The sequence below is a fragment of the Phoca vitulina genome, unplaced genomic scaffold (assembly GCF_004348235.1).
Source record: "Phoca vitulina isolate PV1807 unplaced genomic scaffold, GSC_HSeal_1.0 scaffold65, whole genome shotgun sequence".
NCBI classification, from domain to species: Eukaryota; Metazoa; Chordata; class Mammalia; order Carnivora; family Phocidae; genus Phoca; species Phoca vitulina.
In genome coordinates, this window is record NW_022589768.1 from 4,411,607 (window position 1) to 4,425,972 (window position 14,366).

General features: G+C 51.7%; 1 protein-coding gene across 2 annotated transcripts in view; it reads right to left on the bottom strand.

Moving 5' to 3' along the window:
* Nucleotides 1-14,366, bottom strand: part of PDE8A (phosphodiesterase 8A) — a 155,572-nt gene that overhangs the window by 35,659 nt on the left and 105,547 nt on the right. For both annotated transcript variants that reach the window (XM_032392017.1, XM_032392018.1), the window contains exons 12-16: nucleotides 7,743-7,820; nucleotides 3,574-3,644; nucleotides 3,137-3,301; nucleotides 1,815-1,863; nucleotides 1,456-1,591 (exon numbers count right to left, since the gene is read on the bottom strand). In XM_032392017.1, coding sequence (XP_032247908.1) covers nucleotides 1,456-1,591; nucleotides 1,815-1,863; nucleotides 3,137-3,301; nucleotides 3,574-3,644; nucleotides 7,743-7,820 — 499 coding nt within the window. The remainder of the gene's footprint in view (nucleotides 1-1,455; nucleotides 1,592-1,814; nucleotides 1,864-3,136; nucleotides 3,302-3,573; nucleotides 3,645-7,742; nucleotides 7,821-14,366) is intronic.

Sequence of the window (14,366 nt, forward strand, 5' to 3'; positions counted from 1 at the left end):
AGAAAAACATGCACAGCCTTAAAACAAAGAAACGGGCCCAGTGTTGGGAGCCCTGAATAGGTTCAGACCCCACCGGCAAAGCGGAGCCAGCCTTCAGAGAGCGTGGGGGCAGGAGGGAGCCCGCCCGAGCAGCGCCGGGTGGCCCTTTCTCCCGGTAGCCCCCGCCCAGTGCCGGCTCTCTGTCCGTGTTCTCCACGGGCTGGGGTGAGGTGTGCTCGCCACCCCCTTCCTCATTCAGACTTCTACTTGCACCAGTAGGTTCCTCAAAATCAATGCGATGCCGGGCTTGAAGCCTTGCCTCACCTTTGCACTCGCTGGACCTATGTTATTGGCCAGATGTCCGGTCTAAAGCAGTAAGAGTTTCTGAAGGCGGCATATGAGCTAGACACTGTCACCTGTCACGTAACGGTCTCAGTAACCTGGAGGTGGGTGCCGCAGCATGAGGCCGTTTCCCCTGAGAAGGTGACCAACAGGCCACCAAGTCAGGCCCTTCCTTGAGAAGTAACCTTGATCCGGCATCTGGCCTTCAGCTTGGAGAGTCGAGAGACGGCCATGCTGAGGCAGCATCCAGAGGCCATCTGGCCCACAGGGCTCGACTGACCTGCCCTGGCCTGCCTCCCATGAATGCAGCGTCACTAACCTAGAAGCCAGGTGTTCGAAGGTTCATGTGCTTTTGGAGGATCCTTTCTACTGTCCTTGCCCACGTGGGGTACATGGAAACAGAAGGCACTAGAAGGCTGACTCCTGGTGAGCATGACTGAAGGGCAGGGCTGTCTTGGGGACAGACCGGAAGGAGGTGTGAAGAGTTAGTTATCCCATAGGCCAACAGAGCACACCTCTCCCGCAGCTCTGGGCCACCACCCGACAGGGCAGCCTTCTCTGTGTGCCAAGTCAACTACACCCCTGTGGCCAACTGTTCTTTTCCAGCGAGGCACAAATCAGAAGGTAAAAATCCCAATCCCACCCTCACTCTCTGTGAGCACACCCAGATCAGGATGACCGGAGTTTTGGGTGGCTCTAGGCCTGTCACCAGCACAGCAACTGAGATCTGGGGACAGCTCTTAGCAAATGTGTCTGTTTGTGTATTTCTAGTTTTTAGTTCTATCCTCTGAGTGGGACTCTGTGCCGCTGTCTCAACACATCACCACACACAGAAGAAACTAATACCCATATTTTATAGGAGAAACCGGAGCCACCCGGAGAAGGTGAGTCACTTGCTCAACTTCCCACTTGCCCTGAGTCTGCTGTCTCTGCAGGAGTGGTGACCCGGCCGCCCCCCCCCCCGATCCCTCGTAGGCCCAGGCCGTCAGGGGCACCTGCTGCCCAGCTCCTCTTTCCAGAGCCTCCCTCCCTGACCAGGCACGGGCTCTGGAGGAACCACACTCCTTGGATGGCTTTTTCCACAGAGGCCCTCAGAGCTAAGCTGTGTGTCTGCCAGGCTGCACGTGGACTCACCTTTTATGTGTGGCAGCCTCCAGTTCAAATATATTAAAGTCCCAGTACTCCTCGTTTTCCATGGCCCGAGCTATCCGTGGGGGGACGTCGTGAAGGGAGATGGGGGCGTTTATACTGCTGGGCATCTGCTGAAGATCTGCAAAGGGATGTGGTTTGGAGAACAAAGTTAATAGGCTTTATAGTATTTACTGCTTTGGGGCACAGCTACTTTGTGCAGTTTTTAGGACATACCAAGAAACTTGTTACTGATGAGAAAAATTAACTGAAAACCTGACTGGAAAATCTGTTTTCATCATTTCAGTGTCACGTGTCACTATAATATTAACAGTGCTCCAAAAAATTAAAAAGTTCAAACTTACTTTTTGTTGAAAGAACATACTCATTCCCGGATAGTCTTCGCAAACCATCCTGATAAAAATCAAGGAAACAAGAAAAAGAAAAGTCATAACTATTCTTTACTTCTGGAAAACGGTGGGACAGTCAGTCCCCGAGGAGAGCTGAGGGCAGCCTCTCCACCAAGGCCCCCAGAGTGCCCCTGTGGGCAACCACTGGACTCAGTTACCTGGCGCAGAGGACACGGACTGATGCCGGGAAAACTGGCTGAGCTCAGGGGCCGCACCAGCGAGGTGAGCTTGCTTGAGGCCCCAGAGACCAGCATTGCTGGGGGCCCTCAGCGCTGCTTCGGTGTCTCAGGGACAACTGGCTTCTCCCCTCAAGCCTCCCCCGCCATTTTCTTGCCACCCTCCTTGCCACGATGGACATCAGCTTCCTCTGGGAAAGTGGATTCTTCCTGGCCTTGCACACACACCCTGAGCCCTCTTGCTGCCTCTCAGGGTGAGAGCCCTCCCAGACCACTGCACGAGCCCCTAGCAGCCCCTCCCTCCCACCTTTCTTCTCTTCCCCCCTCACCCCCCATCATCTTCACCCCTCACCTACGAGCTGGAGGTGCCTGTGCTTCAAATAGGCAAGATCATGGTTTGACATGACCATCCCTGGGAACCACTCTACCCTGCAGATTACTGCCTAAAACCTTGTTTTTAAGAAACCAAGTGAACTTCAGAGAGCAGGCACTGGGAGGAGAGGGGAGTTTTTGTTGGTTTTTTTTTTTTTGGTGCTGGTGAGGTGAATTCTACTTCCGACCAAGACAAGAAGTGACGGACAGTGATAGAATGATTTGTTTCCCACAAAGTTGTTCTTCCCCTGTGAGACCACTCCGCTACATGGGCTGGAAGCCTCCAGGACCCCCGAGAGCCCATGGTCTGAAGCCACCAAATCTGTGCAGGATGTTCTGGAAGGAAACCGTGCCCCATCCCCTGGTGCCTCTTTAAACATGTTTGTCTTTCTGGTTCGTCACCTGGTATGAAACATTTCATATATATACTTTTTTCTGCCCTAGTTTTCAAAATCTTTAAAATAATTAAGTTTTGCTTAAATTCCTCATAGGACCCCTAAGCAAAAATGGAGAGCCCAGCCCAGCAGACTGTCTAGAATATGCTCTTCCCTTCTCTGCTTTGAGCTGAGGTCTCCCTGGGCAGCAGGCAACAGGGGGGTGACGGCTCTGGCCAGAAAGCAGTGGAGCCGGGGTGATGGCAGGGTGCAGGCCAGCCCATAAACAAATAACCTCTGGGAAAACAGACAAGAACAGAAGGCTCTAGCCAGCAGCCGGGTCAAAGGTACTTACAGACATTAAGCCCCCAACAAGGTCATTGGCATGAGGATCATCATCCTTAGCACCAAACTGTGGTGAATATAATTCAGTGGTTCTTAGAATTTCCAGCACACGGTCTAAGGCTTCTGTCACAGCCATGGGGCTGCTTTCCTGGGCAGCATTGATAATGTTGATTACCTACAACATGGAAAGAAGACGTGAGTTCCATGACCTTACAAACAGTGGGAGAGCGATCCCGAGGGGCAGGCTGGCCACAGTGCTCCAGGCTAACGTAAGACTAGCCTCAGGGTTCAAGGCCCACACCCTCGCTCTTTAGAGAGGGCCACTCCCCACAACTAGGAGAGCATTATCGTCGTTGCAGGCCTGTTTCCTCTCACTAGAAACACTCAACCCCGAGAGCCGGGGCCTTCCGTGCGGGCTTGGTGGAGACCGTCCACAAACTGCTCCACCTTGGTGATGGGAGCCTCGATCGTCATGGAATGAATCCGGGCCATGGAGGAGTGTCGCCTCTGGCTGCCAACTGTGGGGAGACCACATGACGCAGAGATCAGAGTATGTACAGCCCCGGGCACCTGTTGACAGCTGAGGGCTCCGGGCCCTCCCTGGCTCCCCCCACCTCCCCCAGGGCCTCCGTGGGCCCAGCTGCATGATGAAGGGGCAGGACCGGAACTGCGTGTCCACAATGGCTGCCACCCCATCCCAACAAGCCTGGGGTTCGGGCAGAACCAACTGTGCTTCCTTCAGTCCTAGGCACTAGGATGCACGTGCCCCCCCAGACTGGACTTCTGATGTCACAGGCCAGAGGAAAAACAGAGGAAACAATCTAGCAAGTCAAGGCCAAACAGTTAGCCTCTTTCTGCGTTTATAACAATAAGGCTTTTAATATTCAGCTTGCCGCTATCCAGGAGCAAAAATGTCCTGGAAGACAATGCCACACAGGCTCTTTGTCTTATATATGTCAGGAGCAATAAACACAATTCCCCCTTAACCGAAATACATGAGTTTTTGTTTAAATTTCTCAAGGCAGCTTTTGGTGCTCTCCACAGTGATGCTTAATGTACACCAATGAGGGAAAGCCCTCACACGAGACAGGAGGCAACTCTTGGGCTCTGTCTGCAGTTTGTTCATGTTCTGGTGCTCCTGTCAAGACACGGTTCCTCTGGGGTAAAGTGAAGGCCGGGCAGTGTCCAGGCAGGAAAAAAACACACACACAGAGTTCTGTGTGTCTCCCTGAAAGCCCCACTGTCAGGCCACATGCTGTTTACCACAGACTGTTCCACAGCCTGATACATCAGCCTTGGTTCACCAGACTGAGGTCTAAGGAGAAGCACGGGGCAAGATGAACCAACTCAGGGGCTCTTAAGTACTTTAAATTTTGGGGACCCACAACACTCCTTACATCTGATTTTGGTGACCAGCATATGGTTGCCAACTTTCCATTCTACCCAATAAGGTCATTAAACCAAAAATAAAATCCACTGTTTTATCGCTAATAAGAGGACCTGTTCTCATTTAAAAATGTCATGAAAGTGACATACGCTTATAAAAAATGAAACAACAGTATAAATAAAGTAAGAAGAACAACTACAGGGCATAAAGGCTGCCCTATGTGCAGAAAGTCCAAAGGAATTTATAAATACTACTCTGACAACCAACGAGCAAGTTTATCAAGGTTACCGGGTACAAGGCCAGCTCTAGTTCTATAAACTAGCAACAAACAATTAGAAATTGAAATACAAAACACTATTATGAAAGCACCAAACCCACCAATATTTAGGAATATATGTAAGAAAAGATGTGTAGGATTTATACACTGAAAATGCAAAACGCTGCTGAGAGAAAATAAAAGCCACCTGAAGGGAGACACAGAAGGCATCCATGGTTTGAAAGATTCAGTATCATTGAGATTTCCATTTCCCCTAAACCGACCTGTAGGTTCAAGACACTCCCAGATGCAAGCCCAGGAGGTGGTGTGTGTGTGAGTGAGCTAACAAGCTGATGCCAACTGCCGTATGGAAACACTGAGGACCTAGAATGGCCAAGACAATCGTGAAGAACAACTTTACACTACGAGATAAGAAGGCTTACTGGAGAGGATGTGGCAATCAACAGTGGTATCGGTGCACGTGCAGACAGAACAAGGAAAACCGAAGAGTCCAGAAAATGACCATATACTTATAGTCACCTGATTACAATAATGGCGCTGCTGCAAAAAAATGGTTTTTTCAATGTGGTGGTGGGCCAACTGGATTTCCATGTGGGGGGAAAATTCATCCTTGATCCCTATCCTCACCAGATATAAAAATTAATTTGAAATGAATCACAGACCTAAGGTGAAAGATAAAATAAAGCTTCTACAAGAAAACACAGGTGAATATCTTGACCTTGGGCGAGAGAAAGATTTCTTGAACAGGACACAAAAAAGCACCAGCTTATAATAGAAAACACTGATAAAATGAGCTTTATTAAAATTAAGAACTCCTGTTCACATTAAAGACCATCAAGAGAGTGAAAAGGCAAACCAGAGACTAACAAAATATATTTGTGATGCATGTAATCCAACAGGATCCGTATCTAGAATATATAAAGAATTCCTACAAACCAGCGAGATGAACAGCCCGATTATAAAAACAGGCAAGGTATCTGAACAGCACTTCAAAAGAGAATGTCCAAATGGTCAGTAAGCAGATGAAAGGGGTACTCCACCTCATTCGTCACCAGGAAAATTAAAATTAAAACCATATCCACCAGGATGGCTGAAATTTGAAATGCCGAGATACCCAAGTGTGGGAGGTTGCAAAGCAACGGGACTACTCACACATCAGCAGTGGGCAGGAACGTGGGACAACACCTCGTGGACAGACGTCTGCAGCTGCCCAGAGGCCAGCAATTCCACTTCTAGGTAGGACAGGAACGCATAAGAACATTCATGCAGCCTTACTCTTACCAGCCCCAAAGTGGGAAGAGAACACAGATGCCCATGAATGAGAGAATGGATCAACGGCAGCACACCCCTCCAGCAGGGGACTGCACGCAGTAGAAAGGACGAACTCCTGGCACGTCTAACCACACAGAGGGATCTCAGGAACACTGAGGGAAAGAAGTCAGACGCTGGGCGTGCAGGCCGTATGGTCCCATGTCTTCGAAGCACAAGAAGAGGCCAGACAGCCTTACAGGGCTGGAAATCGAGGGGCTGCCTCGATGTGGTACAAGGTGTGTGTGCGCGTGCGTGCGTGGTTTCTGTATCTGCTTTGGATGGTGGTTACCCGAGTTTATGGAACTGTCCAAACTCACAGAACCAAACACTTAATACCTGAATTTCACTGTGGGTAAATTATAACTCAGTTAAAAATAGTGATAAAAAACCAGAAACATGTGGAGCCTCAGTGGCTGCGCGGTTGGGCGGCCCACTCTTGACTTCAGCTCAGGTCATGATCTGAGGGTCCTGGGATCGAGCCCTGAGTCGGGCTCTGCGCTCAGCCGAGGAATCGGCTTGTGGATTCTCTCTCTCCTTCTCCCTCTGCCACCCCCCACTCCAGCTCCCTCCCTCTCTCTCAAATAATCTTTTAAAAAAAATAAAAATAAAAACCCAAAATATTAAAGAAAAACATTTACCTCTTAAAAATACGGAAATGGACCAAGTCAGCCTAAGGACAAATATTAGTAAGAGCGTGGGAGGAAGACCGCTGTGGGGAAGGGTGACCCTGTCCCTGCCCCCTCTGCCCGAGGACCATGGGGGTGCACGAGCATAGCCCTCCGTGCGCAGCATAACTGTCCCCATTTCACAGTGAGGAAAGGGAAGCACAGAAGTCTACCCCCAAGGTTGCACACCAAGTAGATGACCTTGGCACTGGAATCAAGGTCATTCTGAGGCCAAGGCCCACGCTCTGGCCTGTGACACCACGCCGCTCCCCTCGCAGCAGCTCCAGTGCTTCCTGAGCCTCACAACAAACCTGAGGGCACTGGATCTCCGCTGTGTCATCTCAGTTGCTACCGCCCTGGAAAGTTGTGGCTTTTTATCTAGTACCAACCAACTCCTTATGCTTCCCCATTCATCTCTGGGTCAAAGAAAGCACACAGCTAGCAGTGGTATTTGCCTCCATACGGTATTAGTAATTTTCATCACGTTTTAAATACTACTAGATCATTCAGGCCACATATGTACGTAATCTTAAAAATTATTTTCCAATTAAAACTTAATATTTGCTTAGTCAGAGTCTTTCACGTGCCCACATGCAGCTCACCTCCCCACCAAAAGGTTAAGTTTCCATGGCAAACTGCAACACACAATGGAATATATGAAGAATTTCCAAATGCATTATGTATTACCCACACAATTACAGCAGATAAACGGACATCCTCTGCTGTTAACAGTTTAGAAAATCGACTATAGGATGGATAGTAAAATGTATGTGTTTTTCTTTATTCCCTAACTCCATCAAAAGGCTGAGAATGGAGCCCACTGGCAGGAGTCGGAGGAGAGGGAAATGGACACAGGTTGCTAGTGGGTCCCCTCCCCTGTCTTGAACTGGAGGGGGGCAGTGACCTGGAGAGGAGACTGGGGACGGATGTCAGGTATTCACGTGTCCAACATTTTCTCCTCGTCTTTGTCACCTACCTTCGCTTGTTCGAGAAGCAAGAGTTCTGACATCTAGTGAGCTTTTCCTTCTGTCTTTATGTTTGCCTGACTGATTATCTGTGGAAACAATTAAACTATAAATCACCTCTTCAAAAGGATTTTAACAACATATTAGGAAAATTACAGATCTAAAATTTTTAAATAACAAAATTTATGATTTAGAACACCAACTGAGAAGACACAAAAATCAACAGAGTGCCCAGAGATGATGACTTTGTTTGACCAATGAGGTTTTAAGTGGGAGGAGGGGGGTAGGAGGGGATAACTTTCTCAAGATGTCCCACCTGGTACAGTCATAAACAAGTGCTTTACAGGTTCCAGATTACATAATTACAGAGTCCTGTGATGTAAAGTAAAAACTAGAAGAAATCAACTCAGGAAAATTTTTCCTATTACACTTCTATATAATCGAGTACAATGGTGAAAAAATTTTGATTCTCACCCATCCTTGCCCCAAAGGGAAAAAAATTTTTTTTTTTTACAGTACATGTTTTAAAATGTCCCAGGGAAGAATGTATCTCTCTTTTCAAGCATGGTATAGGGAACACTAGTTTGGAGTCTATTTCAAATGACAGTTTGTCTTTCTCCCCGCTGCCCCCACTTCCTGTGAGCGGGGCCACTGCTCTTCCAGGCTCCCAAGAGGGGCTGTCTTTGACTCCTCTCTCCCCCTGACCCCATGCCAGTCAATGACAAGGCAGAGCTGACCTTCCTTCCAGCCCCCTCCTCCGGGCACCTGCTGGGTGTTACACATACTGCTGAGCCTCTCCAACCTGTCCCCATTTCACAGACGAGGAAACCGGGAGCTGCCCTGCTGATGAGCAATCACCGAGCTGGCGTGCTCGCTGAGCCTCCCACCCACGGGCTACATCTGCTTAGCTCCTTGTTGCTACGTCGGAAGGAAACAGTTCAGTTCTTACCTGACTTGACTATGGTACTAGACACACTGACCAGTCTTTCTGGAAACTCCTGGTTCTCCATCTGTCCCTTTACTCTTCCTTCCTAACTTCCCTCTTCCTCAGCCCCCCTCTTCATGGTTCCCCTCTCCTTGATCCCAAGGTTTTGTCCTTAGCTCTTCTGGTCTTCCCAGACAACGCATCTCCTTGGGAGATCTCATTTCTTCTTGCAGCTTTAACTAGCTGCTGTGTTGCGGTCTCATCCCAGGCTTCTCCTGAGAGCCAGACTCATATCTCAACTGGCCACCAGCCACCTCCCGTCGGACACCCCAGGCACTTCCAGTGCACTCATCATCGTCCCCCAGATCTGAAGTTGGAAACAAGTCATACACTTCTCCCTTCTTCTCCCTCAACTGCCCAGCTCAATCTACAGATTTTATCTCCTAACTAGGTCTTCAATCTACTTCCACTCTGTCCCTGTCCTAGCTCAGACACTCACCATCCTCCTCTGGATTATAACGACAGCCTCCCTCACTGGTACCACAGTCCCCAACCTGGTCCCCTTCACCCCATTCTCTGTGGGCAGCACGGGTCAAAGTCCCGCAGCTCAAACCGATCTGCTTCCCGGCTGCCCATCAAGAACAGGACAGTCCCGCCGTGTTCCGTCCAGATGCTCACTCCCTCAAAGTGGAACATCCCCCCACCCCCCTCCAGCCAGAAACAGACCCTGGCCTGTCTCCTTCCTCTGAGCTCCGTGGAGGTTACATCCCCACAGCCACCTGGTAAGACGGCACTGAACATACGAGGTGGCTCTTGCAGCTTCTCCCTTGTAGCCATCCACAGACAGTCACTGGGCACCTCCCCTGTGCCGGGCCCTACACCAGGCATTAGGGATACAAAGACAAATAAGGTATGGTCCAGGTCCACAATCAGGCTGGGATGGAGGGAAACCAAGGCAGGTGAACTAGGAGGTACAGTAATAGCTCTGAAGGGCAGAAGGAGTCCCGAGGAGAAAAGGCAGGTTCTCCTCTGGGAAAGGGGGGCAGAGAGCAGGTAAGTTAGGTTTTGTACATGGAGCCACGAAGAGGCGGCGGTATTTCCAGGAGGAGGAAGCTGCTTGTGCCTGTGGAAATGCGGCTGCAGAGAAGGAAATGCACTGTGTGTACCAAGGACCAGAATATGGCAAAAGTGGAAGGAGAGAAGCAGGCTTTCCAGGCTCTCATTTGTACCGAACGTTCCAAAGTTATTTTATCGCTATGTACATACTCCATCTTCCTGCTCCCAAGAGCCTCAGTGAGGTCCCTGCTCCCCGCTGGAGCCCGGCAGCACCGTGTAGACCAATCTCAAACAGCTGGCACCTGCTGGGGGTGGCCGACTCTCAGAAGCTGACTCGGGGACCACTGGGGGATGAATGTGGGGTTCACAGCCAGACGGCAAGCCCTGAAGGAGCACGAGTCCAGGCCCTCTCACCTAGTGAGTGCACCACAAATACGGAGTGCTCGAGGCACCTGGCCTATTAACGGACACAAGGCCAGCAGGCCTCAAAGACCAGGGCGTGGGCTCAGCACCACCTGTGACTTCAGGTCTCTGCTCTCGATTTCCTGTTGCATCAAACGCGATCCTTCCACACCACCCACTGCTTGAGCAGTAAATCCAGGGAACCGGGGAGCAGCAGTGAGGGTGGCAGGCATTCATGCGAATAGCAGTTGCCTCCATTCCTACAGCAACGGGTGCTCTGGAAGGAGAAGATGGGGAAGCCGAGAACTGGGTGTCCGGCAGGACTTGCCGGGAACACAGCAGACTTTCAGAGAACTTTCCGGGACCCTCTCAACAGTTCAAGCATTATATGGAATGCTTGCTCTGCCCTGGGACCAGCGACCTCCCAAAAGCCAGCTCCTGGTCAGCCCTCCTTCTCCCTGGCCTCTCTACCTCCACCGCCGGAGAAAGCTTGCCTGCTCCAGATGCAGAGCAGCGCCCCAAGTCCCGCCAGCGGTCTAGGAGGCCTGTGTCCACAGGCCCGACCCTGCAGCACCCAGGAGTACCTGTAAGAGACGCTGATGCCCCAGGCCATGCTGCCCGGCCTGCCACTTGTCACGGTACTGGGGAGGCCGTTCCTGCCCCTCACCTCATCCTCTGCGCTACCCCGCCCCCTACCCATGAAACACGGACTGCAGGTTTCTCACCAGCAGAGACACACACTGCCTGGCACGTGGTGGCTGTGCACGGAATCCTGGTTGCATGAATGACTTCCACGTCCCGTCTGCTACTGCTGGGCTCCCATGCACAGAGCTGTCTTCTTGCCTCCCTCCCCTCCTCTCACCAGGAGCGCTGCCCCATGGCCCTGGCCTCTCCGTATGCCACTGGACAGCTCCACAGGGCCGTTCCATGCACCCTAGGTGGACCAAGTTCAAATCTAAACTCGCTGAATTCTCCCTGCACAAACCTGCTCTTTCTCCTGTACTTCTTAGTTTCATTCACATCATGCAGTGGCCAAGCTAGAAATCGTGGGGACATTCTCTAGTGTTTTCCCTTCATCCCTCATACTGAGCTGCTTCCCAGGACTGATTATACCGAAGTATCTCCGAATCCAGTCTCTTTGCCTCTTTTCTCCACACCATCACCATGACTATCTTTACTGGAAGGGACCCCTTTTCATTTACCTATTTAAGGAAAGACTCCCCGGCCCTCCTCTGCTTACAGGATGAAATCCAAGCTGGCCTGACTCAGCCTCGCCTGTCTCGATGGCTTTGTGCGTGCAGCTTGTCCCTCCAGGAATGCTCTTCCTGTCCTTGGGCTGACCCCTCCCTCTGTCCCAGACACGGGCTCAACCATGTCATCACTGCTGGGAAGTGCTTCCCAGTTCACCCCCGCTGTGGTACAAAGGACAGTCTATGCAAATTACTGCCCCCGTCCATCTGACAGTGAACTCCCATGTTCATCTCTGGGTGCGTGAAGCCAGGCTCCGGGCTCGGTCCAGACCACCTGCAGGTTTACAGAGTGGACAGCTGCCACATTGAGCGTCTTGGCTGAGACTCAGTATCATGTGAAAACAATACAGAGGCCAGGAAAAAGGGGCCAGGTGCTGGGAACCTATTATTTTCCTGGACCCCCAGAATCCCCTTTCTCATGACTGCCACTACAGAAGGGGGAAGGTGAGAGACCCCCCCCACTCCGTTCTGTGTCAGCAACAGAGCGGATAGTGACCCAGGCCGGCCGGATGAGTGCTTCCGCCGGAGTCTGGTGGGGCAGGGAAGCAAGGCTGTGGGGGAACCACTCTGCCACGGTGGTGTCGGCAACACGGCACGCCTTCCACAGAAGGGGTGGCCGCCCAGCTTCCTGTCATTCCTGCCCTTCTTCTCTGACTGATTCTTAAGCTTTTTGGTGCAACTGTGAGCCCCCCTATTTCCTTTGAGGAACTCCTTTTCTGCTTTAGAAGTGCTTGTGCTGTGTGTAAAACCAAGGGTTGTGGCTGGTCCGTGGCCTACGACGGCGTCACTGCCTTCCCAAGGCAAGACATTCGGCAGTCTTTGGGACATCAAGGTGGGTATGCTGCCAGGGACGGGAGAGAGACCTGCCAGCCAGCCAGCTCAGCGGGCTGCAATGGGAAGACTCCACAGTGGGCACTGATCACAAAGTGGGCTGGCAGAACGGCCCAGCACGGATGCAGTCAGGGAGTCCTTCCCCGCCTAACACTGAGCACTGTGTCACTGACTCTGCCTTCCAGTCCCCCCCCTCTGCCGTTTCCTGCCTGCCCGACACTGAGGTGGCACTGAAGCCTTCTGACCCTCAGAAACCCAGAGTTTCCTTCTCTGTAATAAAGAGGTCTTAATAACAGCCAGACCTACTTCACAGGGCTCTTCTGGAAGAAAAAAAAAAAAAAATCCAAGTAAAGGCACCCCGTGATCTTGCAGTGTAAGGGTCACTGTCCTGGCAGAGGCCTACACATGTGGCCCCCATCCTGACCCCTCCGGCCCTACAGTTTGGCCCTCCTGACCCTGCACTTCCACAGGTCATAAGTGTGTTCTGGGATGCAAAAGCCAAGGTCCCTCTCGGCCTCTGCCTCTGCCCTCCTGTCTGTGTGTGGCCGGCTGGGACCACAATCCACGCTTCCCCTTCTCCCCTCCCCGACTTCAGTAACTCATTCCGGCTTCCTGCTCCCTCTCTGAGCCCAGTGCCCGTGCGTCTCCAGGAACTGGCTTCCCTGCTCCTGCCCTGCCATGTCTTCCTCGGTAACCTCAAAGCCTGTGCTCCCCGTACCCCCCTGGGCTCCACCTCGTCACATCCACACCTAAGTTACTTGTGAATGCTTCGCTGGCCAGCAAGTTTACATCTCCAGTCCCCACCTCTTTGCAGAACACAGGGACAAGGGCGCCGGTATGCAACAGAAAGTGGTAGAAAGAGCGAAGAGATGAGTGAACACACAAACCCCGGACCTCACGAGGAACACTTTCCACATCCATCCTGCCCAGCCCTAGGGCCATGCCCTGCATCTCCAGACCTACAAACTGCCTCTCCGACGACTCCTTCCTGCCTCCCTCTCTCTGGTCCCACCACCATCCATCCACTCCCCTCTTTTCCTCCCGTCAGCACCTTGCAATGCCTTGGCCATTGCTTTCTCTCCTCTAGCCTGTGGCATTATTGGTATGCCTGTCTCTGGTCCCTCCTTCTATGGAATCTCTGCTCCATACCGTTCTACGAGGTTCTTAGGAGCTCAGAAGTCAGCACACTACTCCCTGCTCAAAAGTCCTCAGACTCCCACTGCCTACAGATGAAAATCCTCATCTCCTACCTGGCATCCAGGGATCCTTCACAATCCCAACTCCCCTTTCTACGCTGATCAAATTTTATTCCTGCTCTTTCTCAAACATGCTCTGACCTTTCCCTCTTCTAGGACTGTTTTTATTTCTGGGATGCTTTCCTTCCACACCCCTCTCCTTGTTTGAGTCTACCTCCCCTAACTGGAACCTTCCCCTCCTCTAGGTCATCATGGTACCACTAACCCTTTCCCACCCACTACTCATCACTTCTTATCATTACTCTGTCCCCTATGGACAGTCGCTCTTCGTTCCAGGTAAAAGCCCTGCCTGCCCCTGGAGGGAGCTGCCCAGTGTGTGCTTCAGAGCTTTGGAGCTGGCCATCAGCATTCCAATGCCAGCTCTGTGTCCTAGACGGACAATCCTTGGGCGAATTAGCCCTGCAGTTTCCTTACCTGTAAAAAGGGACCTTCAGCCACAAAATGTCTACCCCACTGGTTCACTGCAAGGCTTCAATTAAATATGCTGTCATTTAAGCACTTAGCAGGGTGTTTTATGCACAGTCAATGCTCAGAAAAACACAAGGGACGCATTCCTGGAATGAATGAATAATGTTCTGGTACTGCAGAGAGCACGTCCCTAACAGCTGAGGGATGGAGGCTCCTTGGGTGTGACGCAGAGCCTCGGGCGTGGAGCTCCAGGAGCTCGGCACCATCACAGGCCGGCCCCTCACCGGCGACCGCCCGAGGAGGAAGGCGGCTAGCTGAGGCCCCGGCACATGCTTGAGGGAAACGGGCAATTCCGGGCCAGGGAAAAACATGCACGGGAACGCAGACGTGGGGACGAGCGGGTGGGTGGTTTCTGAGGCACAACGGGACAGATACGAGGTGAGCCAAGTCTGATGGGCTCCAGCTAGTGCCCCATGGGCTGGAGGGGACTACGGTCAGGGGGTGAAG